Consider the following 25,918-nt stretch of genomic DNA (forward strand, 5'->3'; position numbering starts at 1 on the left):
CTGAAGGTTAGAAGGCAATTGGGTCAGCCCATTCACGTGCGGATTAAAGTTAAAAACAGAATAGGAAAGGGAAAAACCAGGAATCGAATCCCTAGATTTGCTAAAAAAAGGGAATATACCCTGGTCGTAAGGATTGTTAGGCGCACTTCAAGCCATTACGTCCAAGCTAGTCTCATTCGTGGTAAGTACTTGGGGTCGTCTTACTTGAGGCTATTTGAGCCGGGTTTTTTTTCGTTTCTGTTATGTCTTTTCTTTGTTCTTCTTCGTTTTAGGTCTTTTTTATTCGTTTTTGGATTTTGATTCTTTGTTTTTATTTTTCATTTCTTCCTCTTTCGTTCATTCTGTTTATTGTTTGGTTTTGATTTTTCTACTCCAATTTTTGTTTGGTTTCTTTTCTCTTCTTCATTTTTTGTTTGGTTTTCTTTTTTACTTCTCCATTTATTGTTTTTTATGTTTGTTTTCATTTTCGCTCTACATTTTCATATATTTCAAAAAAATGATCAACATTTTATGTATACACGTTCAACATTGTCCGAATGCTTATTAAGCATTTTTCAAATACTTGTTCAACATTTTAATAGTTATTCTAACATTTTTAAAATACTTGTTCAAAAAAATTTAAATACTCATCCAACATTTTAAAATACTTATTCAACATTTTTCAAATAAATGTTCAACATTTTAAATACTTCTTTAAGATTTTTAAATAGTTGTTCAACACTTTTGAAATATTTGTTAAACATTTTTAATACTTATTCAGCATTTTGCAAATACTTGTTCAACATTTTTAATACTTATTCAACATTTTCCAAATAGTTGTTCAACATTTTTCAAATATGTGACACCCAAAATTTTATTTGGATTTTTCAAAACTTTTATTTGATTTGAGGGAGGTGATTTAAAATTTTCTTGCTTCCAAGGAACTCTCCCTCTCAAAATATTTTCTTTTATGACAAGTGTTTTGGATTCACCCAAGACCTGAATTTGGTCTTAGAAGTTTTCCTTTTTATTTGGACACAAACCAAAATGCTTTTCACTTGAAAAAAAATGTCTTTTGAAAATTCCTTTGAAAAGCCCTATGGCTTTTGGAATGATCCTTTTCCACTTTCAAAAAATCTCTCTTGCCATGACCTAAGTGTAAATCCCCTCTCATAAACCTTTCCTCATCTTTGGATCATGTTTTACTTCAAAACCAGCAAGTGGGACCTCTCCATATATTTATTTCCATTTATTTCTTATTAAATATTATTTCTGCCTTCTATCTTGATCCCTGGAGATTTACAAAGGAGCTACCCTTTCTGTTTTGATTTTTGCCACCAAACCAATTTCCCTTCCTAGTCCTTTGAACCCTCAACCAAGATCCATGAAGATCCACTGGTCTTCAGTTCAAAATTTTCAAACTACACCTGCTGCAAGTTTGGACCAGATTTGCCAAATTTGATGAAATTCATTCAAATCCTTCTCCTAAAAATCTGAGAAAAATCAGGCAGCCTCTGGGTGCACTGAGAGGTCACCTCACCAAGTCCCAGCTCCAGGAAAAAATTTCTGCTTGCCAAATCATTTCATCGAACACCTGCTGGACAATGTTTCTATAATGTTCACTCAAGTTCAGTTAACAGTGTCTGAAACTACTGTCGTTTCTTCAGTGTCTGTTGTCGATCTCGCCAGTGCCCCGGCGTCGCCGTGTTTCCTGTCCCCTCCCCCTTGTCCTCTGCACCGCACGAGCGCCTGGAAGGTTGCGGGCGTCGGCGACGAGCAGGAGGAGGTGCGCCGCCCCGTGACCGACGCCAGTGGCGGCTTTGCGGCCGCCAGAGAGAGGCGCAGCGCGGACGGCGCCGTCCAGCGCCGCCCAAGCCACCAGAGGCCGCCGCGTGGTCTTCCACTCCCCAGTGCGCGCTGCCACCCTCGTCGTGAACCGCTGGGCGCGGAGCTCGCTCTCTGTCGCCGCCGTGCCCGTACGGCCACCCCGCCGTGGACCGGCGCCATTACGCCAAGACCGACCAGGATTAGCGGGGGAACGGCACCAGTACACCTCACTGATGCTGCCTGGCCACTTAAACTCCTTGCCAAGCCACTGCCTCGCCGTAATTGCTCGCCGGAGCGATCCCGTTCACGGCCACCCCCTCGAATCGCCTATAAATAGAGGCCCCGAGCTCCACCTCGAACCCACACCACCTCTGCACACCTCCAACACCCCGCCTAGCCACTGGAAGAGCCCCAAGGGAGCCTTCTTCCTCAACTGCGGCCGCCGCAACCGCCACGGGATCCAGCTCGATTCGCTCCTGTGCGTGCATCCCTAACCCCCAGCTCTTGCCAGTAGCTCTCTAGTGCATCCATCCTTCTGACCCGCGCTTCAATTCGGAGTTTGCAGCACCCACCGGAGTTCTCCACCATCGCCCGAGCCGCCATCCGCCGGAGAAAGTGTCGCCGTCGACGTGGTGCTCTCCGACGACCAAGTCCACCACCCACCGACGCGGAAGGACGCACTGAACCTCTTGGTACACTCCGATCTCCCTGACTCGCCGTGGTTCGACGCCGGCGACCACCGCAGCCTTCGGGCGCCGGCGAGGATTTGAACCTGACATGTGGACCCCCCACGTCAGCCTCTCTTTCTTTCCCCGCGAACCGTTTTCTGTTGGCGCCTTCGGGCAGAGTACGTTTTCTCTTTTGGCTAACGTCTTTTACTCCGAACCGTTTTCTGCTTTCTCAGTTGAGTCCCTGGATATTTTCTGTTTCATCACAGATTAGTCCCTGGACTAAAACTCTTATAACTTTTTAATAAAAAGTGATTTTTGAGTGATTCTTTTTCTGACAGTCTTATATTTTTGTCTAGTTTTTTATAGGATTTATTTGGAAATTTTTTAGACAACTTTTATGCACGCGTTGGTTTTCACGTTAGTATGCATTTTCGCTATACCGTAGGTTCCGGAAGAGGTGACGGAGCCGCGAACTTCGCCGAGCTAGACTCCGACTTCTCTGAACCAGGCAAGCATGTTTGAACCTTTGATATGATAGGTGTTTTGCATGTTTGCTTGAATGGTTATGCATGGCATATGAGCATCGGTGAGTATCTCGTTGCATGTAAGGCAACTACCCGTGTGTTCCGAAGTTACTATGATCTCTGAGGAGAGATGGCCTAGTCATGTGGTGACATGAAGGGCAGTAAGGTGGTACTGCTGTAGCATGCCAGCCTTACGTCATCCGATAAATTCCGACGTTAACATGGACGGAGTCACGTCATCGTTCTTCCCCCTTCCGTGCTACCACATGTTTTTTGCCAGAATGCGGTTTAGTAAGTTGGTAACCTCTTTCCGTGTACACACCAAATAGAGGGGCCGGGATGAGGGTTCCATGGCCCTGGATTAAAGCCAGTCATCCGGTCAGGGGGCATGGGTGTTTCCGGTTGGGACCGAGAGGGGGGCACCCCTTAGAGCGCGCGTATAGAAATTTGATCCCATGCTACGCGAGGTTGTAGCCTCCCCGTCTCAAGGTTTTTCTTGAACGTTGCCGAGGGTGATTCCTGGCTTCGGAATGTTGAATGGGTGTGTACTGGTTAGATGTGTTTCTTCCAAAACACCGTAAACGGAACTAGTCCCCGTGACTACTTGAATCCGTTGGCTGTGGTTAAAGTACAAACTCTGCAGAGTCAAATCCTTCCGAGTCATCGTATCCGTGGTCAAGGACCGTGATCAGTGAACCCATATCTATGTCAAGTCCTCTTGGTATTTTCCCCGGTGAACAAGCTTGATTGGTATATTGGTTGAACGTTATTCCGTGGTTGGACTAACCCTGTTGTTTATATCTGATTATGCCCTTGCAGTGTTTGAATTCTTGAGCTACTGAGATATCAAGTTATGATATATAAGCCCTTTATGTGAAGTCTCTCAGACGTCCGACTGTGGCATGTTTGTCTTTTACTTTCAATATAAGCCCTTTATGTGATGTCGATCAGACGTGCGACTGTGGCATGTTTGTCTTTTACTTTCAATATAAGCCCTTTATGTGATGTCGCTCAGACGTCCGACTATGGCACGCACTGTCTTTTATTTTCCCATTATAAGCCCTTTATGTGGTGTCGCCCTGACGCCCGACTGCGGCATTGTTATTCTTGCATTTTCCTCTCGAGGAGTCATTCAGACCCTCGTTTGGCACCCAGTATTCATTTTGGGATTTCGGGAGGACTACCTCCCGACTTCTCTTTTATTTTCCATGCATTATTATCTTTATGTCTGAGTGCACTTGTTAATCTGTTCATATGCATCGTGTTTACATTTGTTATATCTTATGTCCGAACTGTCTTGCGAGTACTTTCATAGTACTCACCTGGCTTGTTGATTTGGCCAGATGTTGACGAAGGCGATCTCATGGATGAAGAGTTTGATAGTGAGTCCGACGCCTAGAGGAATCCCAGTCAGTCCCGTGTGATCCTGGATATTGGTCACTTGTATTATATACGCTTCCGCCACCCGCAATAAGTCTCCTCGAGCCTCACTCCGACGCTCGAAGAGCTGTTAGATTCAGGAGTCTTGTCACCCACTTCGCGGTGATATTTCCACTACCACTTCTATCGTGAGTTAGTAGTTATGCCACCCTATCCGCCATTATGTTTTAATGGTGTGTATGTAATAAATTGTTTGGGCAGTCTCCCCTCAACCTTGTATTATGTTCGGTACTCCTGGTATTTTCTTCTGTGACCAAGATATTGTCTACTAGTGAAAAGAAATTCTTCTTTACTGGTCCGTAAAAGAGATTGGTCTCTCAATAAATATTTTTATTGAAAAAACCGGTCGTGACAAGCTTGGTATCAGAGCCAGGCTGACTGTAGGAAGCCACTAGGTGCGATCGCTAATCGGTTATTAGCTTCCTTTGTGCCTTTTCAACATTTTTGCAAATGTAGCTATTTTCTGTTGGTCATCATAAATTTATGACATGACTACTCAGAATTTTTGCCTACTTTTGTAGATGGCTGGCAGCAACTGCGAGACTCGAGTGTTCACGAATGTGCCCGAGGGGTTTGTCAAACTCCTCGTCTCCATCACCAAGCTCGCGATCGGGCCAGCGACTCGTCCGGAGTTCACGCTTTATCAGCACAAACTCAGCGACGACGTGTCTATGCACCAGGCCGTGGTGCAATTCAAGGGAGGACGTTCTGCATCTCGCCACTTCCGTTTTGTGGGAAGGGCCATGCCTACGGAGAGGCATGCCATGCAGATGGCTGCCCGTGAGGCAATAGCTCGCCTTCGGGACATTCTTCCTATGATGAAGACTCGTCGCTACCGCTACCTCCCATGCCATGTGCCATATACTTGTCACTATGCATTCGCCTGCCATCGGGGAGAGCGAGATGAAGCCATCGAGATGGTTGTTGAGTACCTCAAAGATCTGGAGGAATCCTTCGACAACCTCGTAGACGATCTTGTGGCTGCCCGCATGGACTTAGTCCGGGGCGGTCCTGCCAGCAGGAAGGAGCTTCTCCACACGGCACCGCCTCTGACATTCGTCTCGTCTTCAGCATCTTATGCACCGGCCATTTTGGCCACTGCTCGCCGTCTGCCTACCACTGAGGAGTTCGACCGAGTCATCGCTCCTACTCCAGTCAGAGCTGCACCGCCTGCCACACCCGCACTGCCACCCGTCGCTCTCGCGCCATCACCGCAGCGCAGTGCTACGCGCCAGGAGCCTGCTAGAGAGGAGGTGGAGGTTGAATCTCCTGCACCGCTGAGTCTTGCCCTCGGCAAGGGAAAGGACATCGTCACCATCTCCGACTGAGAGCGCCGAGTAGCCGCGCGTTATGTCTGCTTGTATGATGTGTTTTATCTGTACGTTAGTTTGTAGTGGTGTGTACGCTGCTTTCCGAAGGAGTGTGCTAGTCTAATAACATGTCAGGATTGTGTACGCACATCCTGAGTGCTGTATCATGTGTTTGCTTTTCGCGTGTAAGATTTGTGTTAAGCAGTTCTTCTCCGTGCGAAATCGTTTATGCTTTCTTGAAAAATCTTGAGGTCTTTTAAATTTTTGCCTTTGCAAGATTTTCCTTGTGCCACACAGTTCTTCTCATGAATTTTGCAAAATAATACCCCAGACTGGAAAAATGTCTCGTCCGTGGACTCGTTCCATGCCCAATCAGCCAGAAGAAGTTTATGGGACACAGACTAGCAACAACTTCACTCAGGGACAGTCCAGTCAACAGGACAGCGAAGCAGCCCTGTCTCAAGTATGCCGTCTCTTCGAACAAAGCCAGCAACAGCACCAAGAGATGATGAATCACGTCATCAATATGGGAAATCATCGTGAGCCCTATCAACCACACTCCAAGTTGTCTGAGTTACAGAAGACTCGCCCTCCAACATTTGCTCACACTGATAGGCCACTTGAAGCCGATGATTGGCTTCGTGACAACGAGAGAAAGCTGATTATTGCTCAGTGTTCAGATCATGAGAAGGTGCTTTATGCACCACACTACCTTACTGGAGCAGCTGCAGCATGGTGGGAAAACTTCCTACACATGCATCCCAGTGAACACAACATCACCTGGGAAGAGTTCAAGGAAGGCTTTCGTGGGGCACACATCCCCAGGAGCATCATAAAAATCAAGAAGAGAGAATTTGATGACCTCAAGCAAAGAGGCATGTCAGTGACAGAATACAACGGTCAATTTACCCAGCTATCTCGTTATGCCTACGACGAGCACATGACAGAGAACAAGAGGATGAAAAAATTCTTGGACGGCCTGGCACCGGCACTAAGATGCCAACTGGTTGTACACACTTTCCCGGATTTTAAAACTCTGGTTGACAAGGCCATTACCTTGGAGAATGAGCGCCGTAGTCTGGAAGACATCCGTAAGCGAAAGAGGGATAAGACGACTCTTGCTCGCAACAACCGAAGCAAGACTGATGCTCAGAGGACTGAAGCAAGGAGATCCACGACTACTGATCTAAGGCCAACCAAACAGTTTCATTCCGGGGACAAGGACTTCACGTACCGTCCAGGGGTCACATGCTATGCTTGTGGTGAAGAAGGGCACTATGCTAAACAGTGCCCAAAACCAAGGAACTCGGCCCCCAAGCCGAACAATGGTGGGAATAATCCAGCCCCAAAGCCCAACAATTTCAATCCCAACAATAACCACAGGAAGGGTCACCTGAACCATGTGACCAAGGAAGAAGCGCAGAATGCCCCAGACATCGTGCTCGGTACGTTCCCTATCAACACAGTACCTGCCATGGTTTTGTTTGATTCTGGAGCTTCCCATTCATTCGTTTCGAAGAGTTTTGTTTTGCAACATGGTTTTCCGATGCTTCCCTTGGAAAAATCTATGATCATCAAGTCCCCCGGAAATAAGCAGATCGCTCAGAGTTACTGCCAAGGAGTGATCATAGAGTTCGAAGGACTACAGTTTCAAGCTAATCTTATCGTGTTGGAAAACAAAGGACTGGATGTCATTTTAGGGATGGACTGGTTAACCACCAACAAAGGATTTATTGATTGTTTCAATTGGACCGTGATTCTCACGCACCATCACGGCAAGACAATAAAGGTTACAGCTCAAGAAAGACCACGGTCACAACAACCAAAATTGAACAAAGTGAACATTTCAGAACTGAGAAAAGTTCCAGTGGTATGCGAGTTTCCTGACGTATTTCCTGAAGAACTACCAGGCATGCCACCAGACCGAGAGATAGAATTCAGCATTGAACTAGCACCTGGCACCGCTCCCATCTATAAGAAACCTTATAGAATGGCACCCTCAGAATTGGTAGAATTGAAGAAACAGATAAAGGAATTACTGGACAAAGATTTTATTCGAGCCAGTTCCTCACCTTGGGGTTCGCCAGTATTATTCGCCAAGAAGAAGGATGGGACACTGAGACTGTGTATAGACTATCGAGCTCTCAATATGGTCACCATCAAAAACAAATATCCGATGCCACGGATAAATGATTTGTTTGACCAGCTCGCACAAGCCAAGGTGTTCTCAAAAATTGATTTGAAATCGGGGTATCATCAATTGAAAGTACGGACAGAAGATATCCCTAAGACAGCATTTACCTCCCGATACGGATTATATGAGTTCACAGTGATGCCTTTTGGACTAACGAACGCCCCCGCATATTTCGTCCACCTCATGAACAAAGTGTTCATGAAATTCATGGACAAACTTGTTGTGGTGTTCATTGACGACATTCTGGTTTACTCAAGGACACCAGAAGAGCATGTTGAGCATCTCAGAATTGTTTTGGGAGAATTAAGGAAACATCAGTTGTACGCCAAATTTAGCAAGTGTGAATTTTGGCTAAGACAAGTTGGTTTCCTAGGCCATATATTAAACCAAGAAGGCGTGGCCGTAGACCTAGAAAAAGTCAAAGCCATACTTGACTGGAAACCACCCGCCAAAATAACAGATGTGCGGAGTTTCCTGGGAATGGCCGGATATTACAGAAGATTTATTGAAGGATTCTCCACCGTGTCGAAACCAATGACCCAGTTGCTCAAGAAAGACAAGAAGTTTGTATGGACGGAAGCATGCGAGAAAAGCTTCCAAGAACTCAAGAAGAAACTAACAACCGCACCGGTCTTAACTGTGCCAGACATACACAAGAGTTTTGAAGTATATTGTGACGTGTCCCGAAAGGGCCTCGGATGTGTGCTGATGCAGGATGGCAAAGTTGTCGCGTATGCCTCCAGGAAACTACGGAAACATGAGGAAAATTATCCAACTCATGAGCAGCGGTCATCCATGCACTCAAGGAGTGGAGGCACTTTCTGTTGGGAAACCGCTGTGAAATATATACGGACCATAAGAGCCTTTAATATATTTTCTTACGCCAACGACGCTGGCTGGAATTGGTCAAGGACTATGATGTCGGCATTCACTACCATCCAGGGAAAGCAAATGTAGTGGCTGATGCCCTTAGTCGGAACCCCAGCCTGGACAACGACAGTCCACAAAACTTGAGGCCTGAGTTTCAGCAAGAGTTCGCTAGGCTCAACATGGTGTTAGTCTCTGAGGGCACCGTATCAAATCTGGAGATACAACCCACCCTAGTGGAACAAATTAAGAAGGCTCAGCAGGGACATCCCAGCATCGTAGGTATAAAGAAGAAAATGAACCTTGGTAAGGCTTCAGAGTTCGTCACAGATAGTGAAGGAATATTATGGTACGGAGACAGACTTTGCGTACCTAACATTGAGGAACTCAAGCAACAAATCCTAACCGAAAGCCACACCGCTCCATACTCGATCCACCCTGGAGGAACCAAAATGTACAAAGACATTCAGGAAAGATTTTGGTGGCACGGTATGAAAAGGGATATAGCCGCATTTATTGCTTGTTGCGATTCATGTCAGCGCATCAAGGCCGAGCATCAAAAGCCAGCAGGGCTACTCCAGCCAAACAGGATACCGGAGTGGAAATGGGATGAAATAGGAATGGACTTCATCGTCAGATTACCTCGATCACAACGCGGAAATGACGCCATATGGGTCATCACAGACCGACTAACCAAGGTTGCTCATTTCATTCCCGTGAAGACTACCTACTCCACACAAAGGTTGGCCAAGCTTTATCTCTCCCGTATAGTTTGTTTGCATGGAGTCCCAAAGACTATAATATCCGACCGAGGCACCCAATTTGTCTCTAAATTCTGGGATCACTTACAACAAGCTCTGGGCACGCAACTAGCTTTCAGTACAGCGTACCACCCTCAGACTGATGGACAGACGGAACGTGTGAACCAAATCCTAGAGGACATGCTGAGAGCCTGTGTGCTCACCTATGGATCCAGTTGGGAAGGAAGTTTGCCATACGCCAAGTTTGCTTACAACAACAGTTACCAAGCCAGCTTACAAATGGCACCCTTTGAAGCATTGTACGGACGGAGGTGTTGTACCCCACTGAATTGGTCAGAGACAGGTGACAGTCGTATCTTCGGCCCAGACATGCTCAAGGAGGCCGAGGAGAAAGTTAAACAGATCAGGGACAGACTCAAGATAGCACAAAGCCGACAGAAGAGCTATTACGATAAAAAACATCGTGAGGTCAGCTTTGAACCCGGTGATTTCGTATATCTCCGAGTGTCTCCTATGAGGGGTCTGCAACGGTTCAGAATTAAGGGGAAGCTAGCCCCAAGGTTCATTGGACCATTCTGTATAGTTGCACGAAGAGGCACGGTAGCCTACAAACTAGACCTACCCAAGGAGTTGTCAGACGTCCATGACGTGTTCCACGTCTCACAATTGAGAAAATGTGTAAGACCCGGAGAAGCATGTATCCCATGAAGTCATTGATGTGCAACCAGACCTCACCTACAGAGAGCGGCCAGTAAAGATTTTGGAAGAGTCTAAAAGAAGGACCCGTCAGAAAACGACAAAAATTTTCAAAGTTCAGTGGAGCAACCACACTGAGGATGAAGCTACATGGGAAAGGGAAGATTTTCTCCAGGCAGAGTATCCATATCCATTTGAGGATCAGCTGAAATCTCGAGGGCGAGATTTTTCCTAAGGGGGTAGGTGTTGTGACACCCAAAATTTTATTTGGATTTTTCAAAACTTTTATTTGATTTGAGGGAGGTGATTTAAAATTTTCTTGCTTCTAAGGAACTCTCCCTCTCAAAATATTTTCTTTTATGACAAGTGTTTTGGATTCACCCAAGACCTGAATTTGGTCTTAGAAGTTTTCCTTTTTATTTGGACACAAACCAAAATGCTTTTCACTTGAAAAAAAAATGTCTTTTGAAAATTCCTTTGAAAAGCCCTATGGCTTTTGGAATGATCCTTTTCCACTTTCAAAAAATCTCTCTTGCCATGACCTAAGTGTAAATCCCCTCTCATAAACCTTTCCTCATCTTTGGATCATGTTTTACTTCAAAACCAGCAAATGGGACCTCTCCATATATTTATTTCCATTTATTTCTTATTAAATATTATTTCTGCCTTCTATCTTGATCCTTGGAGATTTACAAAGGAGCTACCCTTTCTGTTTTGATTTTTGCCCCCAAACCAATTTCCCTTCCTAGTCCTTTGAACCCTCAACCAAGATCCATGAAGATCCACTGGTCTTCAGTTCAAATTTTTCAAACTACACCTGCTGCAAGTTTGGACCAGATTTGCCAAATTTGATGAAATTCATTCAAATCCTTCTCCTAAAAATCTGAGAAAAATCAGGCAGCCTCTGGGTGAACTGAGAGGTCACCTCACCAAGTCCCAGCTCCAGGAAAAAAATTTATGCTTGCCAAATCATTTCATCGAACACCTGCTGGACACTGTTTCTATAATGTTCAGTCAAGTTCAGTTAACAGTGTCTGAAACTACTGTCGTTTCTTCAGTGTCTGTTGTCGATCTCGCCAGTGCCCCGGCGTCGCCGTGTTTCCTGTCCCCTCCCCCTTGTCCTCTGCACTGCACGAGTGCCTGGAAGGTTGCGGGCGTCGGCGATGAGCAGGAGGAGGTGCGCCACCCCGTGACCGACGCCAGCGGCGGCTTTGCGGCCGCCAGAGAGAGGCGCAGCGCAGACGGCGCCGTCCAGCGCCGCCCAAGCCACTGGAGGCCGCCGCGTGGTCTTCCACTCCCTAGTGCGCGCTGCCACCCTCGTCGTGAACCGCTGGGCGCGGAGCGCGCTCTCTGCCACCGCCGTGCCCGTACGGCGAGCCCGCCGTGGACCGGCGCCATTACGCCAAGACCGACCAGGATTAGCGGGGGAACGGCACCAGTACACCTCACTGATGCTGTCTGGCCACTTAAACTCCTTGCCAAGCCACTGCCTCGCCGTAATTGCTCGCCGGAGCGATCCCGTTCATGGCCACCCCCTCGAATCGCCTATAAATAGAGGCCCCGAGCTCCACCTCGAACCCACACCACCTCTGCACACCTCCAACACCCCGCCTAGCCACTGGAAGAGCCCCGAGGGAGCCTTCTTCCTCAACTCCGGCCGCCGCGACCCGCCACGGGATCCAGCTCGATTCGCTCCCGTGCGTGCATCCCTAACCCCCAGCTCTTGCCAGTAGCTCTCTAGTGCATCCATCCTTCTGACCCGCGCTTCAATTCGGAGTTTGCAGCACCCACCGGAGTTCTCCACCATCGCCTGAGCCGCCGTCCGCCGGAGAAAGTGTCGCCGTCGACGTGGTGCTCTCCGACGACCAAGTCCACCACCCACCGATGTGGAAGGACGCACTGAACCTCTTGGTACACTCTGATCTCCCTGACTCGCCGTGGTTCGACGCCAGCGACCACCGCAGCCTTTGGGCGCCGGCGAGGATTTGAACCTGACATGTGGACCCCCCACGTCAGCCTCTCTTTCTTTCCCCGCGAACCGTTTTCTGTTGGCGCCTTCGGGCAGAGTACGTTTTCTCTTTTGGCTGACGTCTTTTACTCCGAACCGTTTTCTGCTTTCTCAGTTGAGTCCCTGGATATTTTCTGTTTCATCACAGATTAGTCCCTGGACTAAAACTCTTATAACTTTTTAATAAAAAGTGATTTTTGAGTGATTCTTTTTCTGACAGTCTTATATTTTTGTCTAGTTTTTTATAGGATTTATTTGGAAATTTTTTAGACAACTTTTATGCACGCGTTGGTTTTCACGTTAGTATGCATTTTCGCTATACCGTAGGTTCCGGAAGAGGTGACGGAGCCGCGAACTTCGCCGAGCTAGACTCCGACTTCTCTGAACCAGGCAAGCATGTTTGAACCTTTGATATGATAGGTGTTTTGCATGTTTGCTTGAATGGTTATGCATGGCATATGAGCATCGGTGAGTATCTCGTTGCATGTAAGGCAACTACCCGTGTGTTCCGAAGTTACTATGATCTCTGAGGAGAGATGGCCTAGTCATGTGGTGACATGAAGGGCAGTAAGGTGGTACTGCTGTAGCATGCCAGCCTTACGTCATCCGATAAATTCCGACGTTAACATGGACGGAGTCACGTCATCGTTCTTCCCCCTTCCGTGCTACCACATGTTTTTTGCCAGAATGCGGTTTAGTAAGTTGGTAACCTCTTTCCGTGTACACACCAAATAGAGGGGCCGGGATGAGGGTTCCATGGCCCTGGATTAAAGCCAGTCATCCGGTCAGGGGGCATGGGTGTTTCCGGTTGGGACCGAGAGGGGGGCACCCCTTAGAGCGCGCGTATAGAAATTTGATCCCATGCTACGCGAGGTTGTGGCCTCCCCGTCTCAAGGTTTTTCTTGAACGTTGCCGAGGGTGATTCCTGGCTTCGGAATGTTGAATGGGTGTTTACTGGTTAAATGTGTTTCTTCCAAAACACCATAAACGGAACTAGTCCCCGTGACTACTGAAATCCGTTGGCTGTGGTTAAAGTACAAACTCTGCAGAGTCAAATCCTTCTGAGTCATCGTATCCGTGGTCAAGGACCGTGATCAGTGAACCCATATCTATGTCAAGTCCTCGTGGTATTTTCCCCGGTGAACAAGCTTGATTGGTATATTGGTTGAACGTTATTCCGTGGTTGGACTAACCCTGTTGTTTATATCTGATTATGCCCTTGCAGTGTTTGAATTCTTGAGCTACTGAGATATCAAGTTAAGATATATAAGCCCTTTATGTGATGTCGCTCAGACGTCCGACTGTGGCATGTTTGTCTTTTACTTTCAATATAAGCCCTTTATGTGATGTCGCTCAGACGTCCGACTGTGGCATGTTTGTCTTTTACTTTCAATATAAGCCCTTTATGTGATGTCGCTCCGACATCCGACTGTGGCACGCACTGTCTTTTATTTTCCCATTATAAGCCCTTTATGTGGTGTCGCCCTGACGCCCGACTGCGGCATTCTTATTCTTGCATTTTCTTCTCGAGGAGTCATTCAGACCCTCGTTTGGCACCCAGTATTTATTTTGGGATTTCGGGAGGACTACCGCCCGACTTCTCTTTTATTTTCCATGCATTATTATCTTTATGTCTGAGTGCACTTGTTAATCTGTTCATATGCATCGTGTTTACATTTGTTATATCTCATGTCCGAACTGTCTTGCGAGTACTTTCATAGTACTCACCTGGCTTGTTGATTTGGCCAGATGTTGACGAAGGCGATCTCATGGATGAAGAGTTTGATAGTGAGTCCGACGCCTAGAGGAATCCCAGTCAGTCCCGTGTGATCCTGGATATTGGTCACTTGTATTATATACGCTTCCGCCACCCGCAATAAGTCTCCTCGAGCCTCACTCCGACGCTCGAAGAGCTGTTAGATTCAGGAGTCTTGTCACCCACTTCGCGGTGATATTTCCACCACCACTTCTATCGTGAGTTAGTAGTTATGCCACCCTATCCGCCATTATGTTTTAATGGTGTGCATGTAATAAATTGTTTGGGCAGTGTCCGCTCAACCTTGTATTATGTTCGGTACTCCTGGTATTTTCTTCTGTGACCAAGATATTGTCTACCAGTGAAAAGAAATTCTTCTTTACTGGTCCGTAAAAGGGATTGGTCTCTCAATAAATATTTTTATTGAAAAACCGGTCATGACAAAATACTTGTTTAATACTTTTTGAAATGTGTTTTGAAGAGTATGTGTATATATACATCTTACCACCCGGGAGTAGTTACCCCACATGTCCATATTCTACCATGTGATGCTATATATAGTACTTTTTCATGTGAAATATCTTCATATAATATATCCAAGATATTTCAAAGAAAGCTATACAAAAAATTGCATGTGAGACAATAAGTTTTGAGATATTTTGAAGTATAAAGAAAAATACAAAACTAAAGCAAAAAACGAGAACAAAAACCAGAAAACAAAAATAAAAAGAACAGGCCGCAGCCTCCCGCGCGACTGTGCCGGCCCATCTGGGGCTCCCCTCCCCCCCCCCCCCCCCCCCCACCCTAGGGTTCGACCTCATCTCGGAAAATCCCTATTCAACGCATTTTGCGTCGAACTGTTGAGTAATCGTTCGAGTTGGGCCGGCCAGTTTAAGCGTTTCAACGTCCCCTGTTTTCAGAACCTTCTAGAGGTTTCCAGCCGTTCTTTTTCTGGTTTTGGGAAACTTCTAGAAGGTTCCTGTACCGGCTTTTTTTAATCTATTTTTTGTTTGTTTTCCTTTTTTCTATTTTTCTTTTCTCTCCTTTTATCCTTTTCTGTTTATTTTTCTTTTGTTTCTATTTCAGTTTTTTATTTTCTTTCCTTTCATTTTTATTTTTCATTCAATTTTCTTTCTTCAATTAGTTTCATTTTTTTTAGAATCATTGTGTTTTAAAGTTTTTTTCATCAATCCGAAAAATAACTAGGATTTTCAAAAAAAAAAGGTTCAGAATTGCAAAAAAATGTTCCGATTATAGAAAACTCACAAATTTAAAAAAAATCATGTTTAAAAAATAGTTTGCAAATTTCCATTTTTCCAGGTGTTTAAAAATGTTTGCAATTTTTTTAAAAAGTATCATGTTTTCAATTTTTGTTCGGTAAGGCTTCCTTCAAAGTTGTCAAAACTTTTTCATAATCTGTTCGGAATTTTAAAAAATGTTCCTGTTTTCAAAAATAGTTCATAAATATAGATATTTTTTCATTTTTGCAGGAGTTTAGGAAATTGTCACAAATTTTAACAAATGTTTGTGTTTTCAAATTTTGTATGTGTTTTTGAAAAGTTGTTCGGAAGGTTATTCAAAAAATATTTAGAGCTTCAAAAAATTGCCTGGTTTTAAAATTTTGTTTACAAATTTTTAGAAATGTACATGTTTCAATTTTTTAGGAGTTTCAAAATATGTTCCTGTTTATAAAATTGATCACAAATTTTAAAAAATGTTCTTGTTTCAAATTTTCTTTGGGAGTTTTAGAAAAAACTTCGGTTTTCCAAGTTTTGTTTTGGAATTACAAAAATGGTTCCCATTTGAAAAAAAAGTGTTCACGCTTTTCAGAAAATGTTTTCAGCATTTAATTATTGCCATTGCCTTAGAAAAATTGCGTTTAAAATTTTCAGAATTTGTTTAAAATTTGCGTTGGTGTTTGGTTCTTAATAGTTTGTGTTGTCATAAAATCGTTAAAGCTCGTTAGCTCAGCTGGTTGTAGGCACACTCTGAAGCATTAAAGATGAGTCCAGCTCCCGCTATGTTCTGGCAGAAAAGGGGCGACGCCCAGCCGCCGCCGCCACCACGCACGTCCTTCGTCGGCGAGGACGGCGCGAGCGCCGCTCGGGGAATCCACCCCCAAGGCGGATATGTTGCGGCTCCGTCCGCCTGTGTGGCCTCGTCCGCCCGTGCAGCTTTGTCCGCCTCTGCGGCCTCGTCCACCATGTCTGGGAGATTGAGAAATCATTCGTAAGACCTTGTTGTTGTGAAAGGGAGACCAGAATCCAATCATATGGAAGCAGATTTGCAGAAGGAACAGTTCTGGGAAGGGATCGAATTAGCACTCTCGATCCAACTGGGGAACAGTTCGATCCCGGCGGCCCTGTCAGGAATCCTAGTACCAATCTCCTGCCACTAGTGCATAGAACTGGGATGTCGGAAGGAATTGCTTGTTTGACATGGAACTGCAGGGGAATCGAGGGTTCCAAGACGATCCGCGACGTTGTGTCACTCAATCAAATACATCACCCTCAGTTAATATTCTTGTATGAAACGAGACAGAACAAGGAGAAGGTCAGACACTTGTGTAGCCGGCTTGGGCTGAGAGGTTTTGCCGGAGTTAGTAGTGAAGGTTTCAGTGGAGGGTTGGCCCTCTTCTGGGATGAGAAGATGCATGTCGAAATACAAGATCTTAATGAATGATACATCGATGCACATATTGGCTCTGCTCTGGGTACTGCTTCTTGGAGATTAACTTGTGTATATGGGGCGCCGAAAGTAGAAAATAGGCATCTCATGTGGGTGTTGGGGAACGTAGCAGAAATTCAAAATTTTCCTACGTGTCACCAAGATCAATCTAGGAGATGCTAGCAACGAGAGGGAAGGAGTGCATCTACATACCCTTGTAGATCGCGAGCGAAAGCGTTCAAGAGAACGGGGTTGATGGAGTCGTACTCGTCGTGATCCAAATCACCGATGATCCTAGCGCCGAATGGACGGCACCTCCGCGTTCAACACACGTACGGAGCGGGGACGTCTCCTCCTTCTTGATCCAGCAAGGGGGGAGGAGAAGTTGATGGAGATCCAGCAGCACGACGGCGTGGTGGTGGAAGTAGCGGGATCCCGGCAGGGCTTCACCAAGCGCAAGCGGGGAGGAAGAGGTGTCACGGGAGGGAGGGAGGCGCCAGGGCTTGGGGTGCTGCTCCCATGCGCCTCCCCACTATATATAGGGGTGGAGGGGGCTGGTTTCTTGCCCTCCAAGTCCATTGGGGCGTTGGCAAAGGTGGGGGGAAGAAATCCCATCATTTCCCTTCCCCACCGATTGTTATCCCCCTTTTTTAGGGATCTTGATCTTATCCCTTCGGGATATGATCTTATTCCTTCTAAGGTGGGATCTTGGTGCGCCTTGACCAGGGGTGTGAGGCCTTGCCCCCACTACCCACGTTCATGTGGGTCCCCCCATGTAGGTGGGCCCCACTTCGGGACCTTCTTGAACCTTCCCGGTACAATACCGAAAAATCCTGAACATTTTCCGGTGGCCAAAATAGGACTTCCCATATATAAATCTTTACCTCCGGACCATTCCGGAACTCCTCGTGACGTCCGGGATCTCATCCGGGACTCCGAACGACTTTCGGATTTCCGCATACTAATATCTCTACAACCCTAGCGTCACCGAACCTTAAGTGTGTAGACCCTACGGGCTCGGGAGACATGCAGACATGACCGAGACGACTCTCCGGTCAATAACCAACAGCGGGATCTGGATACCCATGTTGGCTCCCACATGTTCCACGATGATCTCATCGGATGAACCACGATGTCGAGGATTCAATCAATCCCGTATACAATTCCCTTTGTCAATCGGTACGTTACTTGCCCGAGATTCGATCGTCGGTATCCCAATACCTTGTTCAATCTCGTTACCGGCAAGTCACTTTACTCGTACCGTAATGCATGATCCCGTGACCAAACACTTGGTCACATTGAGCTCATTATGATGATGCATTACCGAGTGGGCCCAGAGATACCTCTCCGTCATACGGAGTGACAAATCCCAGTCTCGATTCGTGCCAACCCAACAGACACTTTCGGAGATACCTGCAGTGCACCTTTATAGCCACCCAGTTACGTTGTGACGTTTGGTACACCCAAAGCATTCCTACGGTATCCGGGAGTTGCACAATCTCATGGTCTAAGGAAATGATACTTGACATTAGAAAAGCTCTAGCAAACGAACTACACGATCTTGTGCTATGCTTAGGATTGGGTCTTGTCCATCACATCATTCTCCTAATGATGTGATCCCGTTATCAATGACATCCAATGTCCATGGTCAGGAAACCATAACCATCTATTGATCAACGAGCTAGTCAACTAGAGGCTTACTAGGGACATGTTGTGGTCTATGTATTCACACATGTATTACGGTTTCCAGTTAATACAATTATAGCATGAACAACAGACAATTATCATGAACAAGGAAATACAATAATAACCATTTTATTATTGCCTCTAGGGCATATTTCCAACAGTGGGATACTCTCGGTCAACTCAAAGCTAAATCTGCCCTCCCTTGGACAGTGATGGGAGATTTCAATGAAGCATTGTGGCAGTTCGAACACTTCCCATTGATTCGTCGTGCTGAATGGCAAATGGGGGCATTCAGAGATGCCTTGGGCTAGTCTCGATAGGAAAGATACGCAAAATGGGCTATGGGGTTACCAATGCAATGGCGAGGAGTAAACGAAGTGTCGTCGAGGTTACCGTCCTTGCTTATGATTGAGGTGTCAATGTGATGACGCGGTCGAGGTCGATGACGAAGATGAGCGGCGGTGATGTCGATGTCGAACCGTCCCTAAGTAGCCGAAACACGTTAGGGAACGAAAACCGCAACTCAAGTTCTCAAAGACCAAAAGTGGCAAATTTGTGGGAGTTAGGTAGCGGGCAAGTGATGGTGGTTGCGGAAAGGTGTAGTGGTAAGGGAATGCGTATGCAGACATGGAAGTGGAATGGTGGTCGAACTGAAAATTTTCAGTTTCGTCAGGGAACGTCGGATGTCCGGTGGTGGTCGGACGACCGGTACTCGTCGGACGTCCGAAGGCTGGCAGACGTCCGGTGCCTGGACGATTTCGGGCACGGGGTGAACTTCTAGGGTTCGTGGTGGAGGGGCAAAATTTGGTCAAAATTGGATGAATTTGTGGATGGAAATGGGGAAATGATGGGGGAAATCTTCCACTCGAGGCAAAGCAAATCCACGGATCAAATCCAACAAAACTTCATCAAAACCAACACATCACAAAAAAAATTGGGGGGCTATTTTTGTGGGGATTTTTGAAATTAGGACGAAATCAACAAAATTAGGATAGAAAACAAAGAGGGAGGGCTCCAAAATCATGATCAACGTGGCTCAAGATACCAAGATGGTGTAGGGTAGAACCCTAGATGCCCAATCTTTCACAATTGGAGCAGATCCCGCGAAGAACACGAAGAACAAGCGGGGAAAACACGAGGGGGAACATGAGAGGATTCACTCAAACCAACAAGATTCGATCACACATGTGCTAGATCCGAATACATGAAGAGATACATGGTCCAAAGTCAACAAAGGACGATACAAGTAGCAAGTTATTCTCTATGAGGAGGTCTTGAAGGTCTTCCCGTGAAGGGTCTTGAATCCACTTGGGGGATCTTCTCCATAGAGGTCGTGGTCTCCGAGGAGAAGGTATCAAGTGGATGAGCAAAGCTCTATCTCTTAAAGTGAGCTATCACATTGCTGACCTTCAAAAGTAGGAGGAGGAGGAGTGTATATAGTCTAAGTGGACAAAGGGGTACATGGGCTTCGGCCCAACACGTAGTCAACACACAGGTGTCGAACGTCCGACAACTACCGGTCGTCCGACGTCTCGCGGGGGCTCGGACGTCCGGTACTTGTCGAATTTCCGACGTTTCGGCTCTGATCAAGCGGTGTCGGACATTCGGTCGGGGTCGGACGTCCAGGGCGTTGGTCGTCCGGTGGCCTCCACACTTCCGACATTTTCGTTCTGTGAGGGTGGCGTCGGTCGTCCGGAGGGGCTCGGACGTTCGGTGGTTGGAGGGTGTCGGACGTCCGACCGATGTCGGTCGTCCGGCCGCTAGTGCATGCACAGTCTGGGACTCGGCTGGCCGGCTGGAGACTCCAGGCGTCGGACGTCCGAGAGGTGTAGGTCATCCGGTGGCTGGGGAGTTTCTGGCAGCTCCTCTTCTTGTTCCTTGTACTTGGTGTCCTCGCCGTCTTGTCCGTTGGGTATAGCTGCTCCGTGGCCTTCCTCCAAATACCTGATTACGCATAGGGTCTCCGCTTGAGGCAGTAGCTGTGTCTCATATGTAGAAAGGGATAGTTCGGAGAGGAGCGAGTTCACCTTATCTTCAATAGCCTTTGCTCGAGCTCTTGTCATTGGTCCAAGTGGTGTCGTGGGAGGGTAGGTAGGTCCATGGGGATGACCTTGGGATGCTCCGCATCACTGGCTCTATGTCGTCGTCGCCGTAGTCGCGGAAGATCCTCTGCCATTCTTCTATGCCGTAGTCATCGTTGGCGCCGCCGTCCTCGTCGCCACTCGAGATGTCGATGACCTTCCCCTCCGTTGCGTGCTCCCCGAACATCTTGCGCTCTGTCTCCGCAAGCTCGGGGGGCTGGCGCCGGAGGTCCACCATGTACTCCTCGTCGGCGGCCTTCGTTGCGATCCGCACCCTCGCCTCCCGGTCCTCCCTAGCCACTAACGCACTCACCACCCCCAACGACGGCAGGGGGTGGTCGCTAGTGGCGAGGATGGGGGAAGGAGACGCAAAGAAGGGTGGGTTTTTTTACTCCGCCATCGAACGGTGGAGGAAATATAAGTGCCAGATAAGCGATGGAGGAAAAATTATTCTCCTCTATGAGTTTTAGGGGTTCGGCTAGGTCCCGGTTAGAGAAGTAAAGCCAGGTTTTTACTCCTCTAACCGATGATAGGGGATCAGCTAGAGTTGGCCTAAGAAGAGTAAATCGATGTCATGAGTGTGTGCAATAAATTAGGAAGAGTTAATTCGAGAGACCAAATGCAATGGTTGTCGTGATTTTTAAGAGACTACAGCTCTGCATGCATTGATTTGTTGCAATAACCGAAGCCTCGAAATTATAGTTGCCACGTTTATAAGTATATCATTAATTATATCTTGGTCCATTGATTTTGAAGGGGCGGGGCGTGCGTGTGGCAGAACATTGAATTCTGGGCCGCTGGATTTGATGACAGACCACAGAAGCCAAATGGACTCTTCGATATGATAAAATGCATTAAATTCTTGTGTAAAGGAAGTGAGCCTAGCTCACTTGGCTAGTGGAGTGGATGTACAACCCAGCCACCCAGGTTCAAGTCCTCACAGGCGCGAATTTGGGTTCTTATTATTTAAAAGAAAACTCGCTGTGGGGGGCTTCCCGTACTGCTTTTCTTTCGAAAAAAATGGTTGTCTTGTGTACGCTCAATTTAATGGCTTTAAAAGAATTAAAACCGGCACTTTTTTATAAGCAATATAAATATAAATACATAATATAGATATATATTTATTAGCAGAATTGAGTTGGGGGGGGGGGGGGGGGGGGGGGGCGCATTACAGCCGTGAGATTGAATTGGATGGCTGATATCAATGCTACAGCACCCGTGCCGTGGGTTAACAACGTGACCGCAGAGGACATGGAGATAGCGTGGCGCCGCCGCCACCGTCGCCAACAGCTCCCTCTCTCGCAAACTTGGCTGGCTGGCAACAGGGAGAATCACAGACAAACCCCGCCTGCTACCGTAATCGCCAAGGAAGACTAGCAAAAATACCGCCACCGGTCTCAACATATACTCCTATATAGGCAATAGCAACGCAGGTCGCAGGCAGAGGGGAGCAACATAGTACACAACTTCTTCAGGATCGTCTTCTCCAACTCCGGCGAAGGCGGGTACGTACTATCTCTTCCTACTTACCCCGCTCCTCCTCCTCCTTGCACATAGATTAGCCGGAATTAATTCCAGATTCGTAACTTGAAAAATCAAAATCTCAATCGATGATGAAGAAACCTGTGTGCTCACTGATCACGTGTACCATCTATAATTAATTCCAGATTCGCAGCCTGAAAAATCATGTCTCAATTGATGATGAAAAAAAAAGTGTGTTCATTGATCATGCTTCATGCATGTGTATCCGGAATAAATTCCAACCTCTCAACTGATTGATGCCTGCAGGTGGTTGAAGGCAGCCCCCCTACTGAACCGAATCGCGTGTTCTCCGTCAAACAAGGCCTCTCAAGATGTTCATCGTAGAAGACAAGGGCAGTGCCATTGCTCTCATGTGTGCCGCCCTCCTCTTCTTGGGCACATGGCCGGCATTGCTCACCCTCTTGGAGCGCAGGGGCCGGCTGCCACAGCACACGTACCTTGATTACTCAATCACGAACCTCCTTGCCGCGGTCCTCATCGCGCTCACCTTGGGCCAGCTTGGGGACAGCAAGCAAAACATGCCCAATTTCTTCATCCAGCTCAGTCAGGTTAGCTTAGCTGTCTAAGTAATTGTTCATTTATTTATTTATTTATGCAACAGCTTCCTGATGAGACAGACAATTGTTCCTTTGGTTTGCTGACTCTGAATGAATGACTTTTTTTATCAAGGATAACTGGCCTTCGGTGCTGTTTGCAATGGCTGGGGGTCTCGTGCTCAGTATTGGGAACCTTTCTACACAGTATGCTTGGGCATATGTGGGTCTCTCAGTTACCGAGGTTATCTGCGCAAGCATGGTTGTTGTTATAGGTAAGTTGATCTTCTCTGCTAACTCAAGTGCGGTGAACATTCTTATTTTTTTGTTTTTGGTTATATATGTTTCTGATGATACATGTGATGTACTCAACTACTCATGTACATACCATTTTTGATCATAATTTATCTTCCTTTATTAAGTATTACAGGAGGGACTGAATTAATAGGTTAGCACTAGTTGGCTTAAGTTGGTCTTTTGCCCAATAACACTGGTTATCTGACAGTTCTAATTGCTTGAAGAAAGTGTCTGTCGACCATAGGCAGATCATTTTATCAAGGCATTGTTGTCTAGTCTAGGCTTAAAAACAGCTCAAGATATGAACAGATTTGAAGATATGAGTACAGCTGATATCCGGTTAATTAATTAAACAGATGCACCAAATTACCTGTTGGCTCTGCTATATATTATCTGGGGTCCTCGAAGAACTTCAACTCATTTTTAGCTGCCTCTTTATTTTATGAATATTTATTCCGCTAAGTCGCTTATTGTATTTTCAGGCACAACACTGAATTATTTCCTGGACAACCGCATCAACAGGGCTGATATTCTTTTCACTGGAGTGGCTTGCTTCCTTGTTGCAGTCATCCTTGGGACTGCTGTACACTCTTCCAATGCAGCTGATAATGAAGAAAAACTAAGTGAATCCACAAATGGCTACAACCTTGGGTACTTTCTTGCACATTTTTCCTTCACGCCGAGTCACATATATTACCCACTGGTTCACTTACATCGGCTAGGTGTCAATCTTGGTAAACCATTTTATGTCTTCATGGTTGCTGCTCTGACCATTATAATGTCTAACTTAACAGGTCAAATGGAGGTACGGAGCCAAGCAAACAAGGTATACATGGTGCATGACTACTGGTACTGTTGATGTATTGCAGTTGCATATTCTAGTTGCTAACTTTGCCTATTTCAGATGCACTAGAGGTGGACATAGAGAATGGAGCATCTGCGGAAGAGGCCACCAGAGCTGAAGCAGGAACTGCAGAATACCTAATTGAGCTCGAAGGCCGGCGTTCGGTTAAGGTAAAATCGTGGCACTAATTCTGTCACAAGTCATTTTATTTCAGAGAGCAAAAAAAATCAGATAGTACTGGATTTTTGCAACACCAATGAGGTGAAGTGATGTAATCAAACTTGTTGATCATTTTCCAGGTGTTTGGATCGAGCACCCTCAAGGGGCTTGGGCTGGTTTTCTTTGCCGGGGTCTGCCTCTCGCTCTTCTCCCCAGCACTCAACCTCGCCACCAATGACCAGTGGCACACCCTGAAAGGCGGCGTCCCGCATCTGGTTGTGTACACTGCCTTCTTCTACTTCTCCATGTCGTGCTTCGTCATCGGTGTCGGGCTCAACATCTTGTTCCTCTACCGCCCGATGGCCGGCGTGCCGAAGTCGTCCTTCAAGGCCTATCTGGGTGACTGGGAAGGCAGGCAGTGGGCTCTCCTCGCCGGCTTGCTTTGTGGCTTCGGCAATGGCTTCCAGTTCATGGGTGGTCAGGCTGCTGGTTATGCTGCTGCTGATGCTGTTGAGGTCTGTTTTGCTGAATCAATGTCTAGTCCTTACTCCTTATATGCATGTTCGCATCCAGCACAGTAAAAAAAAGCATGTTTACATTGTTTATATGATTCAAAATGTTCAAAAGAATACTACTGAATCTCTAAAAAGTATCATATCCTGTGGTAGATATAGTTTTTAACTTTTAAATAAGATGTTAGCAACTTACAAGAAAGATATTCAGAGAGAACTATAAATATGATCTAACTGTTTCTGCATTGCTGTTCAACATCAGGCATTGCCACTTGTGAGCACATTCTGGGGCATCGTGCTATTCGGGGAGTACCGCAAGTCGTCCAAGAAAACCTACACTCTGCTCGTGTTGATGCTGCTCATGTTTGTCGCGGCTGTAGCAACGCTCATGGCTTCAGCAGGTCACAGGAGCACAAAGTGATCATTCTGGGGCCACAGGATTACAAGCGAAAGTTCGCTCTGCTCGTCGAGTTCATGCTGCTCATGTTGGTCGCCGGCTATGGCCACGCTCGTGGCTTCGTCCGGTCAAAGGCGCACAAAGTGATCGGCTGTCCCATCCTTCCATCTCTTCTTCTAGTTTGGGACTCCTCCTGCCACAAGGCATAGGAATATTGGATGAAGTAAGAAGGGAAGGCAAGTGACATTGATCCATCCGGGAAGCAGGCCATGCCATGACAAAGTGGACTTTATTCCTGATGTTTTGGTCTCAATGGAGTTGTTAGATGTAGCCGCACATAACCTGAAACAAGAGGTTTTGCAGTTGAAAGAGAATTTGTAGGAATTTTGGAGGATTGGAATCGTAGAAATACTTTCTAGAATCCATTTTGTATGCAAAAAATTTCCAATGAGTCCAACCTCATGGAAAACTCTTGTATCAAATGTTTTGTCTTTTGAGTTATTATAAGATTTCGCTCTTATATCACTCCGGTTGGAGAAATCAAGTTCCCTCCTTGTCAGTGAAATTTTTTCTCCAGAGCAAGTGGTTGTGATTGAAAGCCTTGTTAGTAAAGGTAATGTGATGATATATAATTTATTTGCAGCAAATACAAATGCTTAGAAAAATACGCCTCCATCATCTAGCGATAATGTTAGTGTATCTGCTAGTGTAGAATTTCATCAGCGCCCCCATGTTGTTGAACTTTTGTCCTAATCAGACCAATCAACTTTGGTTGCATCTATATGCTATAGTCCTATTATGGGTGTGCCCAATTTGTCACAACACCCATGAACACAAGCATGTTTAGTCTTCTGTTGAATTATGATTTGGCGCCCACACCACAAGGTGCACCCTAGCTAGTACCCATGTTGCTCCTATGCTCTCACCAAGCATCTTCATCTACCTCAAACCCAATTTTAGCCAAATTAAGAGAGGATTTGCATAAGATATCAAGAAACTTTCGGAAACAAGCTGAAAGTAAGGAGCCGTGTGTACCAAAAGCTTTATCTTGAACGCTCTGATGCATTTTGTACCCTCAAGGTTTAAAGTTCCTGATTTTACTAAATTTAGTGGTAAGGGTACGATGATACCTAGAAACACATTAGTCAATATCTAGCACAATCGGGT

At 46.2% G+C, this 25,918-nt stretch overlaps 1 protein-coding gene across 1 annotated transcript; it reads left to right on the forward strand.

The window, feature by feature from the left end:
• Nucleotides 1-21,799: 21,799 nt before the first annotated feature.
• On the forward strand, nucleotides 21,800-25,271 carry LOC109740167 (ureide permease 1). Its single transcript, XM_040388779.1, has 8 exons — nucleotides 21,800-21,972; nucleotides 22,256-22,557; nucleotides 22,679-22,817; nucleotides 23,322-23,490; nucleotides 23,634-23,665; nucleotides 23,744-23,853; nucleotides 23,983-24,357; nucleotides 24,617-25,271. The coding sequence occupies exons 2-8, from the start codon at nucleotides 22,321-22,323 to the stop codon at nucleotides 24,773-24,775; spliced, it is 1,221 nt and encodes a 406-aa protein (XP_040244713.1). The 5' UTR covers nucleotides 21,800-21,972; nucleotides 22,256-22,320; the 3' UTR covers nucleotides 24,776-25,271.
• The last annotated feature ends 647 nt before the right edge of the window (nucleotides 25,272-25,918 follow it).

Source organism: Aegilops tauschii, chromosome 5 (assembly GCF_002575655.3).
Source record: "Aegilops tauschii subsp. strangulata cultivar AL8/78 chromosome 5, Aet v6.0, whole genome shotgun sequence".
Classification (NCBI taxonomy): domain Eukaryota; kingdom Viridiplantae; phylum Streptophyta; class Magnoliopsida; order Poales; family Poaceae; genus Aegilops; species Aegilops tauschii.

Coding starts and splice junctions, on each gene's coding strand:
- LOC109740167 (XM_040388779.1), top strand. CDS start 22,321: ATGTTCATCGTAGAAGACAAGGGCAGTGCCATTGCTCTCATGTGTGCC. Junction 23,491..23,633: donor ACAAATGGCTACAACCTTGG/GTACTTTCTTGC, acceptor CTAACTTAACAG/GTCAAATGGAGGTACGGAGC. Junction 24,358..24,616: donor CTGCTGCTGATGCTGTTGAG/GTCTGTTTTGCT, acceptor GTTCAACATCAG/GCATTGCCACTTGTGAGCAC.